Consider the following 17668-nt stretch of genomic DNA (forward strand, 5'->3'; position numbering starts at 1 on the left):
AAACCACTAGACCATTCAGGTATGACCTAAATCAAATCCCTTATGATTATACAGTAGAAGTGAGAAATAGATTTAAGGGCCTAGATCTGATAGAGTGCCTGATGAACTACGGAGGGAGATTCGTGACATTGTACAGGAGACAGGGATCAAGACCATCCCCATGGAAAAGAAATGCAAAAAAGCAAAATGGCTGTCTGGGGAGGCCTTACAAATAGCTGTAAAAGAAGAGAAGCAAAAAGCAAAGGAGAAAAGGAAAGATACAAGCATCTGAATGCAGAGTTCCAAAGAATAGCAAGAAGAGATAAGAAAGCCTTCTTCAGCAATCAATGCAAAGAAATAGAGGAAAACAACAGAATGGGAAAGACTAGAGATCTCTTCAAGAAAATCAGAGATATCAAAGGAACATTTCATGAAAAGATGGGCTCAATAAAGGACAGAAATGGTATGGACCTAACAGAAACAGAAGATATTAACAAGAGGTGGCAAGAATACACAGAAGAACTGTACAAAAAAGATCTTCACGACCCAGATAATCATGATGGTGTGATCACTCACCTAGAACCAGACATCCTGGAATGTGAAGTCAAGTGGGCCTTAGAAAGCATCACTACGAACAAAGCTAGTGGAAGTGATGGAATTCCAGTGGAGCTATTTCAAATCCTGAAAGATAATGCTGTGAAAGTGCTGCACTCAATATGCCAGCAAATGTGGAAAACTCAGCAGTGGCCACAGGACTGGAAAAGGTCAGTTTTCATTCCAATCCCAAAGAAAGGCAATGCCAAAGAATGCTCAAACTCCTGCACAATTGAATTCATCTCACACGCTAGCAAAGAAATGCTCAAAATTCTGCAAGTCAGGTTTCAACAATACATGAACCATGAACTTCCAGATGTTCAAGCTGGTTTTAGAAAAGGCAGAGGAACCAGAGATCAAATTGCCAACATCCGCTGGATCATGGAAAAAGCAAGAGAGTTCCAGAAAAGCATCTATTTCTGCTTTATTGACTATGCCAAAGCCTTTGACTGTGTGGCTCACAATAAACTGTGGAAAATTCTGCAAGAGATGGGAATACCAGACCACCTGATCTGCCTCTTGAGAAATTTGTATGCAGGTCAGGAAGCAACAGTTAGAACTGGACATGGAACAACAGACTGTTTCCAAATAGGAAAAGGAGTATGTCAAGGGTGTATATTGTCACCCTGTTTATTTAACTTATATGCAGAGTACATCATGAGAAACGCTGGACTGGAAGAAACACAAGCTGGAATCAAGATTTCCGGGAGAAATATCAATAACCTCAGATATGTGGATGACACCACCCTTATGGCAGAAAGTGAGGAGGAACACAAAAGCCTCTTAATGAAAGTGAAAGTGGAGAGTGAAAAAGTTGGCTTAAAGCTCAACATTCAGAAAACGAAGATCATGGCATCTGGTCCCATCACTTCATGGGAAACAGATGGGGAAACAGTGGAAACAGTGTCAGACTTCATTTTTCTGGGCTCCAAAATCACTACAGATGGTGACTGCAGCCATGAAATTAAAAGACGCTTACTCCTTGGAAGGAAAGTTATAACCAACCTAGATAGCATATTCAAAAGCAGAGACATTACTTTGCCAACAAAGGTCCATCTAGTCAAGGCTATGGTTTTTCCTGTGGTCACGTATGGATGTGAGAGTTGGACTGTGAAGAAGGCTGAGCACCGAAGAATTGATGCTTTTGAACTGTGGTGTTGGAGAAGACTCTTGAGAGTCCCATGGACTGCAAGGAGATCCAACCAGTCCATTCTAAAGGAGATCAGCCCTGGGATTTCTTTGGAAGGAATGATGCTGAAGCTGAAACTCCAGCACTTTGGCCACCTCATGCAAAGAGTTGACTCATTGGAAAAGACTCTGATGCTGGGAGGGATTGGGGGCAGGAGGAGAAGGGGACGACAGAGGATGAGATGGCTGGATGGCATCACTGACTCGATGGACGTGAGTCTGGGTGAACTCCGGGATTTGGTGATGGACAGGGAGGCCTGGCGTGCTGCGATTCATGGGGTCACAAAGAGTCGGATACGACTGAGTGACTGATCTGATCTGATCTGTACATTTGTAGTGGACATGGACATCTTTTTTACATCACATTGGACATCACATTGGTGGCCAGTGGTCACCAATCTTTTGGGCACCAGGGAGCATTTTCCTGGAAGACAACTTTTCCACAGACTAGGGTGGGGGGATGGTTTGGGGATGATTCAAACACATTATATTTAGTGTGCATGTTATTTCTATTATTATTATTACCCCTGCTCCACCTCAGATCATCAGGCATTAGATCCCAGAGGTTGGGGACACCTGCTTTAAGTCCATCTAAGTTTATGCGCTCCTATACCTTAGAAGTATAGGTTAAGTGAAACTCAGCACTTTTAGCCACAGGATACTGGGCAGACACTGAGACACAGTAAATACTTGAAGCTATAGCTATGAGGGACAGTAAATAATATGACACAGGAAATGTCATGATGATAAAAGTGAAAGCTTCTCTGGTAGAGAGTAAATGGCCACAAATTCTTTCTCTTCCTGCATCTACACCCTTGTAATGAGACATTCCAGATGCTCCCATCAAGAGCCGTAGTATATTTCTCCATTCATTGAATATGGATGGGATATTATTAAACACGACCATAAGCAAAGGTTTGAGAAATTCTTAGCTATTGGGCTATGTGTGGAAACCTTTCACCACTGTGCAAACTTCACTGGCCTACTGAATGATGATAGGCAAGTGGCTCTGTCACATCCATTTTCTCATCCAATAATCAAGTACCAAACACATGAGTGAGGCCATTGACTACCAGTTGACCATTAATACATGAGTGAGTCTAGCTGAGACTAACAAAGGGATCACCGAGACACAACCAATCCAAAGCAGACTCCCAAATGATGAGCTAAATAAATGATTCCTATTTTAAGCCACTACATGTGGGAGTCACTTGTTATAGAACAATACATGATACAACCTCCATTTTTACCAATTAAAGACTTGCATCCAGAACAAGTTTAAAATGGTCCTCCCATTGCTACAGAAATAAAACAAATGCTGATCCAACAAAGAGAACACAGTTAAGAAAGAGTCTTCTAGTTAGAGTGTGAAAAACAGAAAACTGAAGATACACATAATCATTCTATGATGCCTATAATTCAGGCAGTCAATATTTTATAGGATATTTGAAAAGCCAAGCATTTAGTAAAAATTCATTGTTAGTACACTTAAAACTATGTAAATGAAAAGAGTAGAGAATGTAATAATGATGGCCATGAAGCAGGCAGACCAGTGCAGAAAACAAGGGAAGAAAAGTCAGATCAGACCATAAAAAAGACCACGCTATTGATGAAGAATGATCATCAATTCTAAAACTGACATCAGAATAAAATGCATACATTCATTTGGGTATAACCAGCTAGAAAACAGGGCTTCCCTGGGTAGCTCAGCTGGTAAAGAACCTGGCTGCAATGCAGGAGACCCAGTTTGATTCCTGGGTCAGGAAGATCCCCTGGAGAAGGGATAGGCTACCCATTCCAGTATTCTTGGGCTTCCCTCTGCCTGCAGTGCAGGAGACCTGGGTTCGATTCCTGGGTTGGGAAGATCCCTTGGAGAAGGGCATGGCAACCCACTCCAGTATTCTTGCCTGGAAGATCCCCATGGACAGAGAAGCCTGGTGGGGTACAGTCCATGGGGTTGCAAAGAGTCAGACACGATTGAGTGACTAGCCACAGCATAGCAGCTAGAGTTCATCACATAGTTCTCATAATAGTAAATACACTGCTGTTCTATCAAAAATTTTAGCACCTTGAAAAATTCTTAAAGGATCCAATCTGCTTTTTGTTTTCAACAGAATTGCCCCTACCTGAATATTAAAGATAAGATTCTGTAGTAAAACATGAACAAAACCAGGTAAGCAGTGTTCTCTACATAATTCAGTCCAAATGAGTCTCATACTTGCTTGGGTAAGCTATGTTTTTACCCTCAGAAGCAAAATAACTAGCAGTGAGTTTTTCAAGTTGTTAAACATGTGCCAGGTCCTCCCTCACAAGCCTCACCCTTGAGATAAGCTACTTAAAGGATCAAATTTATCTTTTTCTTCATCACCAACCCAGTGTGATGTCTGATACACAGTGGCCTCAACCAACATTTGCTGCTGTTGTTATCCAGATTAGAATGAAGCAGAATCCTGAAGGGATGCATAAGAGAGAGGGAGGGTGGTAGAAAGAGAGACTGATTCATTAGAGTCTCAATCTAGAGTTTCATCAGCCAGAACAAAGCAAAGGAACCATTAGCTCCAACGTAAATGAAATAGTATTAAGTAGTCTTAACATGTAAATTCTTTTGGCCTAAATTCATAATAATACCTTACATCTGTACAGAGCTATACAGTATAAAAGCATAAAAGTGTCATTTCAGTCATTTTATCCATTGGCTTCTCTGTGGGCAGGGAGAGCAACATTGCTATCAATTTGCAGGAGAGGAAACTAAGATTTGGATAAATTAAAATACTTCTCCAGGATCAAAATCTAGTAAGTTAGATGGAAATTCCCAAGCAATCTATATTTTAAGAAGGAAGGCTCTGAGTTGACTGATGAAAGAGGGATTCATGAAAAACCCAATTAAAAAATCTGCAAAGGATGTGAATATACATTTCTTGAGAGAAGATACATGAATGGCCAATAAACACATGGAAAGGTATCAACATCACTAATCATCAGGGAAATGCAAATCAAAGTCGGAGGTGGGGGAGGGAGGAAGAGAGAGAGAATGAGAAGAAGTGTTGGTAAGGATGTGGATAAATTGGAACCCGTGTGCAATGTAGTTGGGAATGTAAAATGGTACAGCCTCTGTGGGAAACAGTATGGAGTTTCTTTAAAAAGTTGAAACTAGAATTATCATACGACACAGCAATCATACTTCTGAATATATAGTATATCCAAAAGAATTGAAAATAGGATCTTAAAGAGATATTTGGACACTGATGTTCATTGCAGCATTTTTGAAAAAGTCAAGAGGTGGGAAAAACCTAAATGTCCATTGACAGATAAATGGATAGGGAAAATGTGGTATAAGTATACAATGGAATATTATTTAGCCTTAAAGAGAAGTAAATCCTGGACTTCCCGAGTGGTACAGTGGATAGGAATCTGCCCACCAATGCAAGGGACATGGGTTTGATCTCTGGTCAGGGAAGATTCCACGTGCCGCAGAGCAACTAAGCCCGTGTGCCACAACTACTGAGCCACAATACTGAGCCCACCGGCCACAACTGCTGAAGCCCACTGTGCTCCACAACAAGAAAAAGCATCACAATGAGAAACTCACACAACACAACTAGAGAAAGGCCATGCATAGTAATGAAGACCCGGCACAGTCAAAAGAAAAAATTTTTTTTAAAGGAAATTCTATCATATGCTATAGAGTTTCTGTTTGCACGATGAAAAATTTATAGAGATCTGTTGTGCAATGGCAAAAAATTAACACACTATATACTTTAAATGGTTAAGATAGTAAATTTTATGTGTTTTTCACTACAACTTTTACAAAAGGAATCCATAGACCAGCCAAAGTGTGGACTTCTTTCTTTCCCTTCTGGGCTAAGGAGATTTAAAAGAGATCTTTGAATACCAAAATAAAGACCATCCTGTAAATATCAGTGGTTCTGACACATGTAGGCCCAGTGAAAAATGACCAATTTCTTTTTCTGTCATTACACCTCCTTCTTTGTAACCTTTGTGGGGTAAAGAAGAATATGCCAATACCTCTCTGTGGTGGATATTATGGGGCCCCATCGCACTTCTCCTGGAGTCGATGGACCCGCACACCAGGTTCTGTTAATAATGACTGTTAATGCATCCCTCCCTGAGGCTTGCTGTTGGTCAGTACAAGGATATTAAGGCCCAGCTCACCTGCCTCAATTTTAGACAACTATGAAGGATGAATCCAGCTCCAAGCTCTCTGTCAGTTTGACTTCAGTTCAGTTCAGTCACTCAGTCGTGTCCGACTCTTTGTGACCCCATGGCTGCAGTATTCACTGCTCTGTGGATCAGCCTCTCCCACTCTGTCCAGTAACACTGCCCTCACTTCCTTACAGGTAGATCTACCAATACTCATTCCCACTAAACCTAATGAATGCAACTTTTTGTCTCAGACCATGCTTTCAGAAAATCCAATCTAAGATACCATCTTTTGACCCCTTAGACACCTAAATACACGATTTCCTTTCTAATACATAAAAGCAACATGGCATTCAATTCTGGAGTAATATTATTTAAATTATCTATTAACATCACATGTTGTATAGTTCAATATTCAGTTGAATGCTCTGGAAACTTACCAAAAGGCAGGCAACCACTTGGTGGCATATTTACTACTTAAGGGTTTATAAAAAGGTTTTTATACTCTGGTTATAGCTGAGTTTCAATTTATCATCTGAGTAGCAGCTTTGTAAGTGAAATCTGAACACATCCTATAACTAAAACACCAAAGAGTTTGACAAATCCCAATACTAAAGTCTTGAACTCTGTCTCTATAATGACACTGGAAATGTAACTGCCATCTTGTGTTAGTTTGATCTGATTGTGCTGAGCTGAACTTAGCTTTTAAAGTTCTGGGTCAGTAAACACCTTACAAACTGCAGGTATGGCAAACACACTAACTGAAGTAGCTCAACTAGTTCCATCAAAATCAATTCATGTTTTCATTTAACTTGTAGAAGAGCACACTATGCCCACAAGTGCAGGAACTATGAGCTATACAATAGGAACCAAAAATCAAAGGTAGAAAACAAGTACCAATTACAAAGGGAAAATTGCTTGTTACAGGCACAAAAATAAGATTATGATGTTTGTTTCTTTAAATCATGCTCACCAAGCCATCTCAAATTCCTTTTGAAGGAGAGGTAATCATAAATAAAAACACGGTTAAGTGGTTATAAATCACACTATTGAAGCAATAGCATGATTACTCTTAGGAGCAATGCAAGTACTTCCTATTGTTTCAGACCCGAAATCTCATGGTCCTAATCCTTTGGATGAATGGGTCTCAAATTAAGAGTGTAAAGAGAGTCTGGAAAAGCTGTGAGTCTATAGTTCATGGTTTCTGAAATAGGAGCATAGCTTACATTTTCACTTAAAAAGATTTGTGAAGCTGAACCTCTTATTTCTGCTACTTAAGAACAGAAAATTTTTATCGGATCAGGGCTAATGTTTATTCCTTTAAAAGAATTAGTAAATCATATTTAAACCTAGTAACACTGGTACTATTCCCATGATGTCAGTGTTTTATATAAAAAACAGAATTACACCAAATTTTTGCATTTGAGAACAGTACTTGAAAATGAAGTTCTAAGTAAAATGGAGTTATATTTCAGAGTCAAATAAATACTCTAAGGTAAAGCTAATTACACAGTCCACAACAGAAAACTATGCTTCATTTTTTTGTTAGGAGAAAGGTAACATTGGGCTGTACCCTGCAGGCCTCCAAGGTCTGTGTGTGCCCAGCTTCCAGACCAAAGAAAGAACCTAGAATCGGTGACAGAGACATCAGTGGTTTAAAGGATGAAGGGGCTTACATGTCTGAAGCAAGGTCCTGGCGTGACACCCCAGTAAGCGCAGTGGACTGCAGGTTGGGCAGAACATGGTGGCTGGTAGGCTTGCTTCCAAGGGGAAGGGGAATTGACTTCAGGTGGGCTCATCAGTTACCAGGGAGACCAGTAGAGGGCACACCCCTCACCACCCCTTTGATGAGAACAATCACCAGCTGGGGCCTGGGGCGAGTATGGAGGAGGGGTGTGTGTGTGTGTGTGCACATGCATGTGCACACTTGCATGCACAAGCACACACACACTCAGTTTGGACTGACTCTTGGTGATCCTATGGATGGTGGTGGCCTGCTTTGCTGTCCATGGGATTCTTCAGGCAAGAATATTGGAATGGGTTGTCATGTCCTCCTCCAGGGGATCTTCCTGACCCAGGGGATGAAAACTGCGTCTCTTATGTCTTCTGCATGGGCAGACGGATTCTTTACCACTAGCACCACCTGGGAAGCCCATGTAAGGAGGTCAGTCCTGTGCATAAGATACAGGTGAAGCAGGCACTAGTGGGCAAGAGATGGACAGAGAGCAAGAGAACAGCCGTCTCGAGTCGAAAATTGATGTTCCCTTTATCCCAAGATATTTTGGTTTGGAGTAAAATATATTTCCTTTATTATTGTTAAAATTATAGCCTATAGAAGAAAGTAGAAGTCAGGAATGTAGCAGATTCATCCCAATGTTCACAGCTGCATTTTTTATAGTTGGCAAGATGTGGAAGCAACCCAAGTGTCCATCAATCAGGAATGGCTAAAACTGTGGTATATGTATACAATGCAATATTACTCAGCCATAAAACAGAATGAAATTTTGCCATTTGCAACAACATAGTTGGACTTGGAGAGTCTTATGCTAAAGTGAAATGAGTCAGAGAAAGAAAAGAATATACTATATGATGCCACATATTTGGAATATAAAAAATACAACAAACTAGTGAATATAACAAAAAAGCAGCAGACTTACAGATATAGAGAACAAACTAATGGTTACCAGTGGGGAGAGAGAAGTGGGGGGGCAAGGCGATATGGGACAGGGGATTAAAGGTACAAACTATTATGTATAAAATAAATAAGCTACAGGCATATATTGTCTAACACAGGGAATATAGATAATATTTTATAATTATTATAAATGAACTATACCTTTACTATAGTATAGTAAAGTATTACTTTCATTTCAGTTCAGTTGCTAAGTCATGTCTGACTCTGCAACCCCATGGACTGCAGCCTACCAGGCTTACCTTTAAAAATTGTGATCACTATATTGTATATCTGTGACTTATATGACATTGTATATGAACTACCATTCAACTGAATATATCAGTAATAAAATTACAGCCTGTATTAACCTATATTTTAAGACACAAAGAATTAAAGGTGGAAATTCTTCATTGTTTTTCCTACTTTTGTCCTACCTCAAAGGCATGGCTGTTATGTGCCAATAGATATTCTTACCAACAAATTAATTTCTATACATTCAATTCATAAAGTACACTTTTTGTGGAAAATAAGGACCCGGACAGAAGTAAATAGCTAGGCAGAAAGGTCAATTCACTAACAAAAAGTGGGGCCAATTCACTATTTTCAGCATGATGTTCCCATTCAATTTGATGTAACAGTGGAATAGAAGGACGTAAGGACTGAAGCTTTCTGCCATAAGGGTGATGTCACCTGCATATCTGCAGTTATTGATATTTCTCCTGGCAATAAGCGAAGAGAAACTGAAGAGCCTCTTGATGAAAGTGAAAGAGGTGAGTGAAAAATCTGGCTTAAAACTCAACAATCAAAACACTAAAATCATGGCATCCAGTTCCATCATTTCATGGCAAATAGATGGGGAAACAATGGAAACAGTGACAAGCTTTATTTTCTTGGGCTCCAAAATCACTACAGATGGTGACTGCAGCCATGAAATTAAAAGATGCTTGCTCATTGGAAGAAAAGCTATGACCAAACTAGACAGCATACTAAAAAGCAGAGACATTACTTTGCCAACAAAGGTCTGTCTAGTCAAAGCTATGGTTTTTCCAGTGGTCACCTATGGATTGAGAGTTATACTATAAAAAAGCTGAGCGCCAAAGAATAGATGCTTTGGAACTGTGGTGTTGGAGAAGACTCTCGAGAGTCCCTTGGCCTGCAAGGAGATCCAACCAGTCCATCCTAAAGGAACTCAGTCCTGAATATTCATTGGAAGGACAGAAGCTGAAGCTGAAGCTCCAGTACTTTGGCCACCTGATGCGAAGGATTGACTCATTGGAAAAGACCTGGATACTGGCAAATATTGAAAGCAGAGGAGAGGGGGATAACAGAGAATGAGATGGTTGGATAGCATCACCGACTCGATGGATATGAGTTTGAACAAGCTCCAGGAGTTGGTGATGGACAAGGAAGCCTAGCGTGCTGCAGTCCATGGGGTCGCAAATAGCTGGACACGACTGAGCAACTGAACTGAAGGACTGAAGCATTGTGAGACTGAATTGCTAAAATGGACAATCTTTGTCACTGACAGTGGCGGCCTAAGGTCACTACAACTGGGTGACTTTAACAGGTGAAACAGTAACAAGTCAGGGGTCTTTCATTCATCTATTTTCAGGGATGATCTTTTGGGGTTTATTGAATCAGATTCTGTTATCACTTAGTCATATAAGTAAGTAAACTATTCTATAAAAAATATGTTATCAGTCACTATTTTTCAATGCCATCGACATATATGTTATAGAAATTTGATTTTCAGAGAAGTTAACTTATTTTATATACCTAATGGGAAATAGATGGGATAACAGTGGAAACAGTGTCAGACTTTATTTTTCTGGGCTCCAAAATCACTACAGATGGTGACTGCAGCCATGAAATTAAAAGACGCTTACTCCTTGGAAGGAAAATTATGAGCAACCTAGATAGCATATTGAAAAGCAGAGACATTACTTTGCCAACAAAGGTTCATCTAGTCAAGGCTGGTTTTTCCTGTGGTCATGTATGAATGTGAGGGTTGGACTGTGAAGAAGGCTGAGCGCCGAGAATTGATGCTTTTGAACTGTGGTGTTGGAGAAGACTCTTGAGAGTCCCTTGGACTGCAAGGAGATCCAACCAGTCCATTCTGAAGGAGATCAGCCCTGGGATTTCTTTGGAAGGAATGATGCTAAAGCTGAAACTCCAGTACTTTGGCCACCTCATGCGAAGAGTTAACTCATTGCAAAAGACTCTGATGCTGGGAGGGATTGGGGGCAGGAGGAGAAGGGGACGACAGAGGATGAGATGGCTGGATGGCATCACTGACTCGATGGACGTGAGTCTGAGTGAACTGAGGGAGTTGGTGATGGACAGGGAGGCCTGGCATGCTGCGATTCATGGGGTCGCAAAGAGTCGGACACAACTGAGTGACTGATCTGATCTGATCCGATAGACACTATATCTGATAGCATGATCAAAAGTTGTTTCATTTGAGAGGAACTGATCATTTAACAACTAAAGAAATCAAGGCCTAAAGCATTGAATGGTTTGTCTAAGATTTCTATTCCCCAGCTGGCTTGAGACCAAATGAGGACCAGAATCTAGGGCTCTGAACTCTCAATTCAATAAGCTTTTTACTGTGCCAGTGGTTCACATTAGGAACATGCTTCTGCAACCTCAAAAATGTCATGTGCCTCTGCATAATAATCACATGTCCAGATTGCACAGATTGAGAAAAATAGTGACAAAAATCCACTTATTCTGAATTCAGTAATATTCTAATTTTACATTTTATTAATTGTAGTACCATTTAACGTCACTTTGAAAATATCTACTACATATATGTGGAGACACATAACTTATTTGATCCACAGACAAAACTTGCTCAATGATTTGAGATCTGCTTTCAGTGATACTAGGAAATCTCACTTATCTCCAGCCTCTAGGTTGAGAATCTCTATCATGCTGATCACTGCTTCATGATATTACTCTGATCAAGTATCTTTAAAACTCCCGTTCCTTCCCCTTACAGTTGATTTCAGTTAAGTGTTGCCAAAAAATGGTATCATGATCTTTTAAGGATGGCTTATATCACAGATGGAGGTTCCCTCATGGCTCAGAGGGTAAATAATCTGCCTGCAATGCAGGAGACCCGGGTTTGATTCCTGTGTCAGGAAGATCCCCTGGAGAAGGGAATGGTAACCCACTCCAGTATTCTTGCCTGGAGAATTCCATGGACAGAGGAGCCTGTGGGTTACCGTCCATGGGGTCACAAAGAGTCAGATATGACTGAGTGGCTAACACTTTATAGCACAGACAAATGCTGAATTTTTACAATGGTTCATTAGTTTTTATAAATTAGAGGAGATTTAAGATTGTCAGTATCACAGTACTCTCAGTTACTTAACATTCTGATATGCTTTTCTGATTGGGAGAAAAGGGCACAGTCAGAGCTTGAATTTGGCTATCCTGCAGGTTATTTCATCACTTTTATGTATACTGTAGCCCCTAACATGAATATACCCATGTGTATATGTGAATATCACTACCATGTGTAATGATATTGGTGAGGTAGGGAGGAGGAGGAGACACGTGGTGAGAAGCACCACAGGACCATGTTTAAATATCTGAATTTGCCTTCACTTTACTTATAGAAAATTATTTTCTACTACTTACCCAAAATGCCCATGTTGTCTCTGACTAATCAGTCTCTTCATGAAATTCTCAATATGCTTTTATTCTTTAGAAAATGAATCTATCCAAGCTGTTCCTCAGGCTTAAGTACCTTCTTCACTTATTCTAATCCTTCCTATCTTTTATGATCAGAATCTCATGTTACTGAGGTCTTTGTTGACAACTCGAGTTACGTCTGAACTTCGAATTCTTATGTTGATGGCAGTTTTATGTAAAAAAAAAAGCTGTTTGATTACATATTTCCATATATTATTCTTTACTGATCCAATTATAAAATTTTAGAATTGGAAGGAATTTGTGTGAATTCCAGGGCTGAACTTTAAAATCGGTCACCTCTGAACATTGTAAATCTTAGACTGAATTGTTTTGAAAATAATTCAGCAGACCCTCGATATTCTCAAGATGTGTATCTATGGGCCTTTGCAAATCAAAAAGTAGATGTGGGTGATCAGATGTAGGACTTAAGGGATTTACCCCTGCCTAATAGATTTTTAGAACATGAGATTAGTGTTAAAAGTTTTACATATTTGAGCCAGTCCAACCATCCAATGGTGTAAATGTTGTCAACCCCACTGGAAACCATTACATAGCATGGACCTTCAGAAAGTAAATTTCTATCACTTCATATGAATTATTTAGCTCAGGACAACATTTTAAGACTTCCTATTTAGATTATAACAAGCAAATTACATCTCTTATTTTGAAAATTATTTTAGTCTACACAAATCATTCTGATTATTGGCATTATAGCAAAAATTTCAAAATATAAGACATGTTTTCAAAATGTTTTTTATCATTATAAATCAACATGAATATTTTATTTCATATATTTTCCAAAAAGAAATAATGGGTTCATAAATGAGAAAGCTTTTATAATGTGACTTTGATAGTGTGAATTTAGTCTAACAGAATGGGTTTCATTCAAATATTATTACTGAATAACTCCTAACTTGGTGACGCATCTGGGCTTCCTTAGTAAGAGAGTCATGTAGATGAATATATTTAAATATTTATTTCCAAGGCCTCTGTAGAAATAGGTAATCAAGTTTTGTTTTTTTTTTTTTTTTACATGATTTTATTTATTTTTTGGCTGTGCTGGGTCTTTGGTGCTCATGTAGGCTTTCTCTAGTTGTGGTGAGCGGGGGCTACTCGCTAGTGCTGCACAGGCTTCTAACTGCAGTGGTTTCTCTTGCTGCGGAGCACAGGCTTAGGGCACGCAGGCCCCAGCAGTTGCGGCTCTTGGCCTCTACAGCACAGGCTCAATAGTCGTGGTGCACAAGCTTAGTTGCTCCATGGTACGTGGGATCTTCCTGGATCAGGGATCGAACCCACGTCTCCTGCACTGGCAGGTGTTCTTTACCAGAGCCACCAGAGAAGTCCCAAGTTATTCTTATTTTAATAAAGCTGTGAATATATGTCATAACAAAGGACAATTATACTCTAGACAAATACAGCACTTGACTGTGTTACACAGGAAGTACTCTCTAGGGCTAAATGCTAAGGACGCTATTATTAATACATAACTCTTCCTGACAACTCTGTATTTTGAAAGGCAAAATTCTCACATTGTATTATCTGAGACTATAACACAGTTGGACTGGTTTAGAGCAAAACTCGGGTATGGGAAGTGCTTTTAAAATTGATTGAAGGTTATAGAATATGTCTAAAATCTCGAGCATCGTTAATAAAGTTCACTCTACTTGGTCTTATTACTCAATTCACATCCTTTCTGGGAGATGAACTATCTCAAAATTCAAGACCTAACAGTAATGTACCATTATTGCAGAGTTGCTGTGAAACATTCCTGGGGCTCTGACCAGGATGATTGAGAGGACTACTAAATGCTGAAAAGTGGATGTGACCAGGGAATGGCTTGGCTGTTTGCCAGTGCAAGAAATAACTTGATGCTGACATTAAGCAGTAGCTGAAGAATCTTTTAATAGTTTAGGCGCTTTTTCTAAATCCTCCAGTTATGCTTCACTGATTAAATTATTAAGAACCTCTGATTTAGCTGTTTCATATTTTAGATGTGAGTGGAGATGTTTTGAAATGATTTCCATTATTCATGGCTTCTTGTTTTTCAAAATTAAACTTATAGGATGCTGAGATAATCCCTTTTTATTAGGTCTGCAGACACTGAGAAGACATTAAAAAGCAAAATAGCTGTGTGAAAGTATCATTTTCCTTAACAATACTGTACTATGCTGGGCTAGTTTTTCCCCCCATTAGCTGAGTTACAGACATTTCAATTAATGCTATTAAACCAGTTGTTAAGATCTTAAAAATGGCTCCAACTAACTTCCAGATGTTTTGTATGTGTGTGTGTGTATGTGTTTGCTCAGTCATGTCTGACTCTTTGTGATCTCATAGACCATAGCCCATCAGGCTCCTCTGTCCATGGGATTTTCCAGGCAAGAATCCTGGAGTCGGGTGCCATTTCCTCTTCCAGGGGATCTTCCTGACACAGGGACTGAACCCTTATCTCTTGCACCTCCTGCATTGGCAGGTGGATTCCTTACCCACTGCACCACCTGGGAAGCTCCAACTTCCAGATTAAGGCCAAGATAAGATTCAGGCAAAGGTCAAGAGAAGGACAAGACATTAAATTTAGGAACAGCCTCCCAATGTGTATAGTTAATTTGTATATGATTAACATTTCTAAAAATATTTCTCATTGTCGCCTACTTTATATATGGCCTGCAGATAAGATTGTCTTGAGGGATGGTACAGGGAGTGAGGAGGGAGGAGGGCTCAGGATGGGGAACACGTGTATACCTGTGGCGGATTCATGTTGATATATGGCAAAACCAATACAATATTGTAAAATTTAAAAATAAAATAAAATTAAAAAAAATTGTCTTTCATAGCTTCACTGAACTAACAGTAACTAAACAGTTTTGGGCCCTACACCATGCCAATGGAGTGAATACTGAACAACATTCAGTGAACTGAGCTGTTAATGAACTGAGCAACATTCTTTCATGGATGCCATTACACCAACTCTGCATTTCTACTACTTAGGAGAGTTTTCAATTCTTTTCAGGCTTCCATGGATTCCATCCCCCAGTTCTAGAGGTGGATTTAGATTCATCTAAGTGCTTAGATTCCAAGCCAATCAAGATAATCCCTCCCTCTTAACCTTGTTTTAATACCACAAAGTTGAAGTCAACCATCCTATGGCATCACCCTGAAGACTATTATTGATATGGGAGTAGATATATAACCTAGATTGGCAGATCTGAGTGATAGAGAAATCTCTTGATCTAGCCTTGAGGTAAGAGATCCTCTCTCACTGTAACAGCAAATCATATTGCCCCATTTGCTGCTGGCAGCCACCTTCAAAACTGGAAGGGAACTAGTGAGGGGTCAGAGCTGACCCAGAGGGAAAATCAGAACTAAGAATATCATAGAGAAAGAGAACCAGAGCTCTGTTTGTACTGTTTCTGGAGCTTGCTCCAATGTTTGGACTCTCAGTTAGGTGAAATTAATTATACTTATGGCTGAAGCCACTTTGAATGGGTATTCTTTTTCTTGTAGCCCCAAACATCTTTATTAACCATGTCACCAGAGTTACAAAAATAAATGAGACTCTATTGCTGCCTTTAAGAAGTTTCTATTCTAGTGGGAGACATATATGCCAACAACAAATTTCCGTAAAATGTAATTATACTTTCTGAAATAGAAGTAAATAGCAAAATGGTAGTATAATAAAGAAGTACCTGTCTTCCCTTGAACACTAGGCAGAAAGGAAAGTATTCATACAAATAATATTTTGAGCTGAGACTTTAAGGTTGAGTTTAACAAAATTAAATGGTGATATGTGCATTTCTAGTGGAAAGAATAGCACATGTTAAAGTAGAAAGGCAGCATTTGGTGACTGGGGCACTAAAAATAGCTTAGTATTATCTGGTTATCAAGAAAGTGGTGGGAGAGTTAGGAAATAACCTAGACATCCTAGCAAGTACCAAATTATGAAAGACCTTGTATACCAAGCTGAGCAATTTAGCTTTTATTCTAGGGAAAAAAAAACTATTCTAAAATCTTGACTAATGTAATATGATTGGTACATTAAAAAGTTCATTATCAATGGACTTGCAGTGTGCAAGATGGGTTGAGAGAGATGGGAAGACCAAGCAAGAGGCTATGTAGATGATGACTGGATAAATGACCAAAACAAAATAGCGGGGCTATGTTAGAAAGTTGAGAGTTGTTTGGCTTACAAGTTCAACAAAATCGGTGGTAAATGATTATTTAGTACTAAGGAATAAAGAAAGGGTCAGCCAAACTCCTTGATTTCTAACTTGGATAGTGAGTGCCATCCACCAACATAAGGAATGTAAAAAGAGGTGTAGATTTTTCAAAAGATAATGGTAATATCAAATTTGGGTATGCTGAGTTTGAAATATCTGTAAAACATCTAGGTGATAGCTGGCCTGCAGGTGAAAATATAAGACAAGAGTTTAGGAAAGACATCTGAGCTAATCACTGGTATAGTTTCAGGAGTCTTTACCTTATATTCTCTAACACACTGAACTGTATTAAGATGATTTAAGATGGTAAATTTTGTTACAAGTTTTAAAGCACAATTTAAAAACTACAAAAGAAATTTGGCCATAAGTACAGCATAGGCTACGGCCAATTGGAACAGATGCCAGCTGTAAAGGGACACACACATAGCATGGGCTAAGTCCTGGGTAATACCATCATTTAAGGGGCTGACAGGGGAATATGTCAACTAGTAGAATGGCAACAAGGGACCACAGAGGTGCTAGAAAGCAAAACTAAACAAAACAAGAGAACATGCAATCTCAAAAACCAAGACTGTAGAGAATTTAAAAGCAAGGAACATGGGTGATGCTTGGCTAAAACTATCAAAGGCACTGAAGGTAAAGTTTCAGAATCATAGCAAAGGGAATAATAATTCAAAAAACCTTGCCTGTGGATTAATGCAAATTGCCTTAATACTCAAGATATAATGTAATTTCAAAAATATCTATATTATACTGAGAATGTTAGGTAAAAACTACATAAAAATGGAATGAACTGATCTACTATAGTATTCATAATCTAATCTAATCTCAAGAAGCAAATAAACCATAAAGTTGGAGTAGGAAATAGCTACCCACTCCAGTATTCTTGCCTGGAGAATCTCATGGACAGAGGAACCTGGCGGGCTACAGTCCATGGGGTCGCAAAGAGTCAGACGTGACTGAGCGACTAACACTTTCAAGGAAGACAATACAGAAACTCATAACATAAATGCCAGTAAGACAAATATATTAAAAGATTTGGGGTGGCAGATTTTTTTTTTATGTCATACAGGATGACAAAAAAATGAAAGACTGAGACAAAAATCAAAGGAGACAAAAGACATATTTGAATGAAATATAAAGACTCAAAAAGACATAT

At 39.2% G+C, this 17668-nt stretch overlaps 1 protein-coding gene across 9 annotated transcripts in view; it reads right to left on the reverse strand.

The window, feature by feature from the left end:
• DMD (dystrophin) overlaps positions 1 to 17668 on the reverse strand; it is a 2402664-nt gene that overhangs the window by 704812 nt on the left and 1680184 nt on the right. The window contains exon 1 of one of the 9 annotated variants that reach the window (XM_044937019.2): positions 7599 to 7724. The exons of the other annotated variants lie outside the window; for them this stretch is intronic. Coding sequence (XP_044792954.1) covers positions 7599 to 7665 — 67 coding nt within the window. The 5' untranslated portion in view covers positions 7666 to 7724. Of the gene's footprint in view, positions 1 to 7598; positions 7725 to 17668 lie in introns of those variants that run through there. 9 annotated transcript variants of the gene reach the window in all.

Source organism: Bubalus bubalis, chromosome X, assembly GCF_019923935.1.
Source record: "Bubalus bubalis isolate 160015118507 breed Murrah chromosome X, NDDB_SH_1, whole genome shotgun sequence".
In the NCBI taxonomy this organism is placed as follows: Eukaryota; Metazoa; Chordata; class Mammalia; order Artiodactyla; family Bovidae; genus Bubalus; species Bubalus bubalis.